General features: G+C 37.1%; 1 protein-coding gene across 1 annotated transcript; it reads left to right on the top strand.

The window, feature by feature from the left end:
- The first annotated feature begins 7,938 nt into the window (after window positions 1-7,938).
- LOC126260232 (transcription factor Adf-1-like) lies at window positions 7,939-9,332 on the top strand. The gene is made up of 2 exons (XM_049957540.1): window positions 7,939-8,293; window positions 8,577-9,332. The coding sequence occupies exons 1-2, from the start codon at window positions 8,161-8,163 to the stop codon at window positions 8,888-8,890; spliced, it is 447 nt and encodes a 148-aa protein (XP_049813497.1). The 5' UTR covers window positions 7,939-8,160; the 3' UTR covers window positions 8,891-9,332.
- Window positions 9,333-9,702: the final 370 nt, after the last annotated feature.

Below are 9,702 nucleotides of genomic sequence, written 5' to 3'. Positions count from 1 at the left end.
TACAGTCCTTTTAAGTTCACTAATTTCACTGTTTTTTGCAGTTAAAATGATACGAAAATCATCGCAATGTTTACGTATCGATGTCACTGAATTTGCATTTGCCACAGTTTTTTCACTAGATTTTGATCTTGTAATGATTTCGTTTGCGTTTTTTGCTCTAACTTCGCAGCAGTAACATTTTCCAGGTCGAACCACGATACTTTTTTTTGCACTGCCACATAAAGACTCATTCTTTTTTACGTTTTTCGCGGAACTCGATTTTCGTGAACCTTGCTATCTTCAGAAGGACAAATTGCTCTTTTCGTGAGTTTCTGGATTGAACTTACGGCATCGATTTTTTTGTTTGCTGCTGCAGATTACGATTCAGGAGTGGCCTACCTAGTGTTTTTATCTGAAGAGCCTGTCGCTAAATAGCGTTTTTAATAACTCGTTTACTTTGTTCATGTTTGCTACTGTCACAGTCAAATGAATTTTCCCTTACAGATAACACTGTGCAGACATCTGTATATGGTCAATTATCTGACCTCACAATAACTACAACGTGTTTGTGCAAAACTGTATTACTCGAACGTAACGAGTATGAACATAAATACTATATCTTTGAAACTTCCTGGCAGATTAAAACTATGTGCCGGACCGAGACTCTAAATCGGGACCTTTGCCTTTTGCGGGCAAGCGCTCTACCTGGTTCGCAGGAGAGCTTCTGCAAAGTTTGGAAGGTAGGAGACAAGATACTGGCAGAAGTAAAGCTGTGAGGACGGGGCGTGAGTCGTGCTTGGGTAGCTCAGATGGTAGAGCACTTGCCCGCAAAAGGCAGAGGTCCCGGGTTCGAGTCTCGGTCTGGCACACAGTTTTAATCTGCCAGGAAGTTTCATAACAGCGCGCACTCCAGTGCAAAGTGAAAATCTCATTCTGGACTACATCTTTGCTTGAAAAACAGATGCTCAACAGGTGGTAAATACGTTAGGTTTTTATTCTATAGCAACAGTCCTCCTGTTGCGAAATATACCAACACTGAAATAATGCCTCTTAGTTTCAAAATCTAAGTGCATAATTATATTCAAATTGCACATAGTTATTTATAACGATATTTAATTGTATTATTTCTGCATTCGATTTAATTAAGCGTTAATTAGCGTTTAGGGGTGCATTAATATTAACTTACAGAAAGATTGTAAAACTGGATTACAAGAATTCTGCGACCCGACGTATTCTAACAGGATCGCTAGATGACAGATTCTGCTTTTATAGGTTCTGCACTTTTTTGCTCTCTGGCGGAAGGAATGACAGGCGTCTAAAGCTAGCGAAATGGGGGATGCTCAACTACCGGACCTACCGATAGATGGCTCTACCAGCTGATTACTGTCGTCCGTATTGCCCGCCATATTCGAATTTGGCAAGAAGTTTCTCTCGGTCTGTACGGTGTATAAGGAATTACGGATTATCGAAATGGTGATTTCTTGTTCCGCTTTCAATTGTACGAAGCGATGGAGTAAGGAGAGTGACTTACCATTTCACAGGTAATATGACTACCGATACAATACGATAAAAATACAGACTTAGTGCGTTTGCTAATTCGATGTTTTTGAACAGGTTTCCTCTAAAGCACCCAGAGCTGCTAAAGACGTGGATTACTTCCGTGAAGCGGAAAGATTTTAATCCTATGTCTTGCAGTTTTCTTTGCGGAAACCGTTTCCGACAAGATGATTACGTAGTGAGCCCTGGAACGTGGAAGAAACGTTTCAAACCCGAAGCAGTGCCATCAGTTTCCGACACATTTGATGCACCAAGTAAACAGCCACGACGACATGTTGTTAGGATTTTGAGTGACAACGATGATTCTACATTTGAGGTAGCTAATTACGTTCCTTGCTGTGTGTGCGCTTTTTACTTTTGCGAATTTATTTCGTACGCTACATAGGTCTAAGCAATGTTGTAATACAGGTCCATATTTTTGATTTTAGCGTTCTGTCATGGAATCCATGCTCGATTTTCCCATTGCAGACGCTACTGATTGCGTGGAGAATGTTGTCAATGAGAATTCTTCCGTGGAAAGCATGTCCCACTTATCCAATGCAGAAGCTGCGAATTGTGTCGAAAACGTTAGTATAAGGATGTTTTCACACCCCCAACGTTTTCTTATAATATTTTTTCATCAAGCCTTGAGTTATTTCAATCGTATATAACGACATTATTTCCTTATTTAGAGTGCAGTTGGTTCTTCAGTAATTGATTGTGATATACAGTCGAAAGTAGAAATGGAAGACAAGGCGACCGAAACTTGCATTTTTTTCCCTCAGACATTGTGCACGAAATAAAACGTAAACTGAAGTGTGGCCGTGAAAAACTTCGAAGAAGAAAGTGTTTTCCGTGGATGACATCATAAGTTCATTGAAGGAGAAGGGGCATCTTCCTGAGAAGTTACATAACTTCCTCAATCATCAGAAAGGAACACAAGTGGAATTAGTGTGCAATTTAGTGAACAACTCTGTCTCATCCAAGGGTAATAGATACACAACAAATGTGAAAATGTTTGCGATGACTGTGTACTTTTATTCACCAGCAGCATATGAATACCTGAAAAAAATTAATGCCTCTGCCCCATACATCATTGATTTCAAAATGGGTGGCAAGTGTAGACTGTGACCTGGCTTCTTAAAAGATGTTTTCAAGTACATTGTAAGGGACCAGTTCAGCGATTCATGTCTAATTGTAGACAGTATGGAAATTACGAAGCAAGTAGTTTGGGACCAAGGAACTAAGCAGTACACAGGTTTTTTAGACTTTGGTGGGGAAGTGCCTCAGTAAAAGAAGTAATAGAGCCATCTGAGGTTCTGGTTTTCATGCTTGTCTCTATTAAAGGCAAATTTAAATGCCTGATTGCATATTTCTTTATCAATGGTGTACAGGCAAATAATCAGGCCACACTGATAAAATCTGCTTTAGAGAGGCTGCATAGTTCTGGCATTAGGGTTTGGTGTGTTACATGTGATGGCTGTAAGGTAAATATAAGCACTTTACGTTCACTTGACTGTACTTTAAATTTTTCCAAGGGTGATTTTAAAAGCTACTTTCCTCATTCTGTGGAAAAATACAATGTTTAGTGTATCTTGGACATGTGTCATATGATTAAGTTGGCCAGAAATGCTCTGCTATTGAGTCTCAACTGGCATTATTAGACGGCATTTCATTGAGCAATTGAACAAGGTACAACAAGGTGGTGGTATGACATTTGCCAACAAACTATCAGGACAACATATAAGTAGTGTAAATAGAAAAATGAATGTTTCATTAGCTGCACAGACTTTGAGTTCTAGCGTGACAGATAGTATAGAGTTTTTGAGGAGGGTTGGTGATCCGAATTTTAAAGGAAGTGAAGCAACAGTAGAATTTTTGTATTATATTGATAGGATTTTTGATATTCTGAACTCCAGAAATCCATTAGGTAAAGGATATAAGAGCCCCCTGAGACTTTACAACAAATCTTATTGGCTTGGTATTTTCAGACACTGAAAATTATATCAAAAGCTTAAAAATCATTGGTGTTCCATTGCTTCTCCATGTAAGAAATGTTAAATCTGCATTAGAATGTATTTATCTCTATGATTTTCCCAATATGGCCAATAAAAATGCATTTGTAAATTTTTTTAACTGGGGAAAACTGTTTAAAACAAGTGACTGCGTGTACTCTGTTATAGAATACTCAGAAACTGTTTCAGATGTTTGTGATTGCTAGGGATATGCGACAGCAATATATACAGGCCAAGATTTTGCATTGTGTTAAAATTAAATTTGTAGATTACCCATTTCCTGCTCCTGCTCTTGGTCATGATTACCATTATGAAATTGGGATTGAGGATTTACATCAGACTCAACTTGTTTGTAAGATTGCATCCCTGTACTCCTGCACATGCTTAAAAACATATGGAACAAAAAAAGCCCGCTGAGAAAATTTTAAACAACAAATCAAATATAAGGCAGAAGTTAAATAAACTCATATTGTATAGTGCTCAAATTTGAAAAGATTATGTATTGGGACATTTCATGCAGATGGGTGTGACATTTTGACAGATTTTTTAAAACTATTTTGTCCATAGATTTGTTGTTGTATAATGATGAACTTCAAACGATGAATCACATTGAAGTAAAATTAACTCTTTACATCCTGTGTAGATATTGTAACAAAATTATAATTATTTATTATATAAGCTTATTTTAAGATGTTAGGTGTTACAAAATATGCACTTGCATCAAAAACAGGTGATTTGTGTGAAATTAATGAAAAAAAGTTCTGAGACTTATTTGACAGATAGCTTTCAGTGTGAGAAAATATTTCCCTCAATAACTATGTTAACTTGAATTTTTCACTTTAAGAAAACAGTTTAATCACAGAATGGGTGAGATCTAATGGAGTATGCAGTGGCCCTATGTTTCAAACAGTAATGTTTGTGGACACTCTACAACATAAGAGCAATAAAATTGTTACTCTCTTAATTCTTGTTTTCATACTTTTTAGAATGAACACAATGTTCCAATTGATCGTAAGTATTCTTATTACTTTAGAACCATTCTAGAATAACGGGGCCTGATTCAGGCAAAACCTAATTTTCTTAATTTTGTCTTTATTTTGCTAGGAGGTCTTTCTATTATATTTTCCTGTGTTGAGGGAGGGGGGAGGGGAAGAGAATGCAAATAATCATATAGAATTATCTTTCTAGCACTAGAAAGTACTGAATACAGTGATTACAGTTACACTTGGGAATCTAGGAAATTTCAGAAAATGGTTCAAATGGCTCTGAGCACTACACCCAGTCATCACTAGGCACAGAAAATCCCTGACCCCGCTGGGAACCAAACCCGGGCGCGGGAAGCGAGAACGCTACCACACGACCACAAGTTGCGGATTAGGAAATTTCAGTATTCATGTTACATGCCTAATTTTCATCAACATTTACCTTAATTATACAGTTACACTTTTTGTTGATTTGAACTGTGTACTACATGTTAAAAAGAGTTTGTTTGGTCATAGTAATAAAAGCATTTTTTTTATTTTTTTTATTTATTTTTTTAGGGTCATATGTCCCATATGGAATTGAAATTATCAAGTTACAATGACAAAGGAAGGAATTAACATTAAGGAATCTTAATTCACAGAAATTATGTAACAATGGTTACACTTTTTGCAAGTTAACTTTAACATAAACCATTTAGTTTTCCATTAAGAGTGAAAGCAGTTGCATGAGTCACGTAAAGAACAAAGTTTCCCATAGGGAACTAAAGTATTTTACATTTGAGTTATTGCAGACCCAAAGTATTGTGATCTTCATATTTCTATTTAAAAAAGTTTGTAACTCAAATTCACAGACATTTTGGAATCTGTACATACATGTGTGTAACAACGTACTTTTCATGTGTCATGTGGAACCTTTAATTTTCTGGTTTAAATATAATTTATTTCATGAATTACCTTTAATATTGACAATGTCTGAATGCAATATTTGCCATTTAGAAGAAGAAATATTAGTGTACAGAATAACAAACCTCATGAAAAATGCGAGAGATTGTAATGTACCGAACTTGGAATGGCTCTTCATCAATAGCAGGTAAAAAGAAGGCTTCTATTAAATGTTCAACGAAACCAGTCAGTACCTCTTAATTCACCATAGAGGTGATACAGTAATAAAAGAATTTAGCCTACTTTTTTCAGAATTTCTGCTAAGTATTAAAAGTGTGAAGACCTATTCAATAAGTATTTGCTTTACCAATAACCTGTAGTACAAGCACATGTATAAGCATGTAATTAAGGGAGTCAAGACTTATGTTAAAATTAAAGATACTGACTGGCATTACTTGCTCACAAAACATTGTAGTTGCTGTACAGTTTATGCTGTAAGTGGTGTACCCAATGTGATTCCTGGAGGACATAATATTATGTTATCCTATGGGAATGCACTGCTAGCACACCTGTTGAAACTAAGTTTTGCTGTGGAATAGTTGTATCAGACGTCTGTACCAGAAAACAAATCTCCACTGTGACACCCTCATGTTCTTGGTATGCTATTAGCTATTATTACAGGAATACTCTTCACATGGAGGAGGGAGGGAGGGAGAGAGAGAGAAATGGGAGAAAATCATGTTCTTAGGAGGAGCAAGCTTTACAGCAGCATATGCTGTTAAAAGCATATTGAGATTTTCTTTTTCATCATTTCCAACGTTGTACACAACTTTCTTGCACTTTTATTTTATCACATTTTTCCCTTGAGAATGGAGAAGAGAGAGGAAGAAGAAAAAAAGAAAAAGTAAGCGAGCTTTCATAAGAACTGAAAACTCTACTTGTGTCATTTGTTATTTTCAAAATGTTACTCTCTTTCCAAATGCTGTTCTATTTTTTCAAACCAATTCTGAATGTCTCAGGTTATTACATATTATTTACTGTACATTGTCCAGCAATACTTCTGTTGTTACTGGATAGTTTGTAATTTGGCACTACCTTTGCACCACTGGTATTGGCTAGTGTACTTTTGCAGATAAGAAAATCGACTGGACTAAAATGTCCTGTCAGTATAGGACAAATTCAGACAATATGGAACTTTTTACACTACATTTGCAATATAATGTCACCCTTGTCTAACACAGATTGTAGCAGCCATTGGGATGCCTGTGTGGCCAGCTTCTACAGCTTTCGCTTTCAGGTTTGTTTTTTGATTGGGCCATATCATGACAACCAGTCATTCCAGTGATTGACACCATGTCAAAGACTGGAACCAAGATTCACACAAATAAAATTCCATGGTTGTAATTCATAGTGTAATTAATTTTGCTCACTGACATGTTTTGAATTCAATTTTAAAATGAAACCATGGTACCAGTCATTATTTGGGTGTCAGACTGGAAAATTACAGTTTTAAGACACCCCAACCTTAAAATTAACAGCTGTGATCAATGTTATTTTCAACAAGTTCCTTCACTTCCTACATCATCATGGATCAGTCCAATATAATATTATTACTACACTTAACTTCCAAATGATACAAGTTTTGCATTTAAGAGGAGCCTTAATGTTGCCCTTTGTGTTTGTCTCATTTAAATGTATTTCTTGTCTCGTATCAAAGACTGAAGCACTGTCAAAAACTGGTGCTTCTACCTTACCACTCAGTTAAAATACACTGTGTCATATACAGGCGTTAATAAAATCATGGCATTTAAATTTATGATCAAAGAGAGAGCCAAATTCGTAAGTGAATGTTGCAATTACAGTGTCAGCATATGTGCAGATCGGTAATGCATCACTTCAGATAAAGAAAAATAACAGTTTTTCCGTTTATAACTAGGTAATACTTTAATAGTTCAGTTGTAATTTCTGTTGTCAGTAAAGATACGCCTAAGCAAACGATGTCAACTTTTTTTCAAGACACGTCTTCACTGTTTTCCACACTTGATTTTCCGAATTATACCTGTAGTTAAAAGCTTTGGCAACCAAGGTAATTTGTTGAGCTCCATTGAATCTTAAATAGTATTTTAAAACGGGCAAATAAGTAAAGCACTCATAAAATTAATAGTAAACAATTTATAGGTCAGCTTGTCAAACTTCCAAAACACACTCGAATTTAGGAATTTCATAGCAGAACTGTCACTGTTTTTTCTCACTAGATTAGAAACACTTCATTATGTTGATGTGTAGATATCTAGAACATCCAATATAAAAGACTTATCAGGGTGCAGAACGAAAAACATTTTCATCCGTGTTTTGACACTTCGTTTTTCGCCAAATTCAGATATGGCGGACACTCAATGATATGAGCTTTGGCCGGCACGCGCTAGAGCCATCTATCGGTAGGTCCGGTAGTTGAGCATCCCTCATTTCGCTAGTTTTAGAAGCCTGTGAAGGAATGTAAGGCTATATTTACACTGCCCGCGATGCGATGCGATGCGATGCCCAGCCGAGCGGAGCGATGAAGCGCTGAAATCGCGTGACAATGGGCAGGCTTGGTTTAACAGTGGCAACAGAGCGGTGCCCGTTTAGACAGCAGGCTGGGCCGAGCGATGTGATGCGGTGCGATGCGATGACTCCTCTGTAGTCGCAACCGAGTTTGCGTTTCGCACGAGTGTTTGGAGCGATTGCTTGTTTGCGCTTGCGTCTGAAGTAATTGCTTGCTTGCAATGGACATCGAAAGACCAATTAACAGTGCGCGTGAACGCTCCGTGTTGTGGGAGCAGAAAAATAAATATTACCACAATAGGGATTTTGTTCGTCAAGCATGGAATGAAATAGCTGAAGATTGTGGAACAGACAGTAAGTACAAAAAAGTAAAATAAATAGCTGCAAGACTCCAAGAAATAAGTAACACAAACAACTTCGTTTATTTTCTAATTTTAATTGTGTATAGATACTATTACAGTGTTTTGATAATGAAATGACGTTCACAATAGTTACAGTATTTGATAATTTCGACATGAAATATATTTGCGTTAATGACTGTTGACATAGTTTTCGAACTCCTCTCTGACACTCCTCGCTCTTCTTGAAGCACTACTGTTTGCTCTGTCATTTTGGAATTTCACGTCTATATTTTCAGGCGAGGTACTGAAGAATAAATGGAAGAACCTACGTGACACTTTCCGCTCTGAACTCAAAAAAACTCGTGCTGAACGTTCAGGAGACGAAGGTGGCATGCCGCATTTCCAATCCAATTGGCCGTGGTACGAGCTAATGACCTTCCTGACTGACATAATGACGCCACGGAAGACCAAGACTAATGTTCATCACAGTAAAAGAACAGCATCGCAACACGACGACGCACACGACGACGTACCATTTTCACCAGCTCTTACAGAGAAAGAGAGTGTTTCACCTGATGAAACCAACCAAGCCAGGTCTTCAAGACTGTAAGTTCAGAGGGTGGCGTTTCGATGCCTCCTCCCTCACCCACCCTACACACAAACCAAAACAAGAGATCCAAGAAATCGACAAACTCTGAGTTGCTAAATATAGAGAAGCAAAAGTTGAAACTAATTGAGCAACAAATGTCGAAATCAGAAACGCAAGATGACAGCTATCATTTTGTAGTGAGTTTGCTGCCAGCAATGCGAAAACTATCACCAGCAGCTCAGTTGAGAGCCAGGATAAAAATTCAGCAGGTTCTTTTGGAAGAATTGGAACAATCAACCACTTCCACTGCACATTCGTTGTCACCCTATGCACCTGAAAATCCAGTTGAAATCGTAATTGCTGGAAATCCGCAGAATGAAATAGTCATTTCTGAAATTGAACCTGATGACATTGTTATTTCAAGCCACCAAGATTCTGAAAATTTTGATACTTAAGTGAGTGAACTGTGATGTATTTTACTTCTCATTGTCGACTATGTCAAAATTTATTAAAAGAAAGTTTGAATCTATCACAATTTGTAAATCTTTCATAATAAAATGATTGCTGTAAACTTAATATTGTACTTACCTAATGGTCATTATAACTTTTTCAGGGGTAATAGCCATTCTGAAATTTGTGTTTTGCTTCTGTAATCTATTTGAAACAGACGACACTATATAATCAAATGTCTCTGTACTCATTCTGGATAACTCCAAAATTTATCCTCATCTTTTCTCAAGTCACTGTGCAAATGATGAAATTCTCCTATAGCCCTCCTCTCCTTGTTGATTTCATGCACCCTGCGTTGAATTCTCAGAGCACTGTTTTCTATT

Source organism: Schistocerca nitens, chromosome 5, assembly GCF_023898315.1.
Source record: "Schistocerca nitens isolate TAMUIC-IGC-003100 chromosome 5, iqSchNite1.1, whole genome shotgun sequence".
NCBI lineage: Eukaryota > Metazoa > Arthropoda > Insecta > Orthoptera > Acrididae > Schistocerca > Schistocerca nitens.
Note: the sequence above shows the minus strand (reverse complement) of the source record. Positions and strands in the feature narration are given on the sequence as shown.

Coding starts and splice junctions, on each gene's coding strand:
- LOC126260232 (XM_049957540.1), top strand. CDS start 8,161: ATGGACATCGAAAGACCAATTAACAGTGCGCGTGAACGCTCCGTGTTG. Junction 8,294..8,576: donor TGAAGATTGTGGAACAGACA/GTAAGTACAAAA, acceptor CTATATTTTCAG/GCGAGGTACTGAAGAATAAA.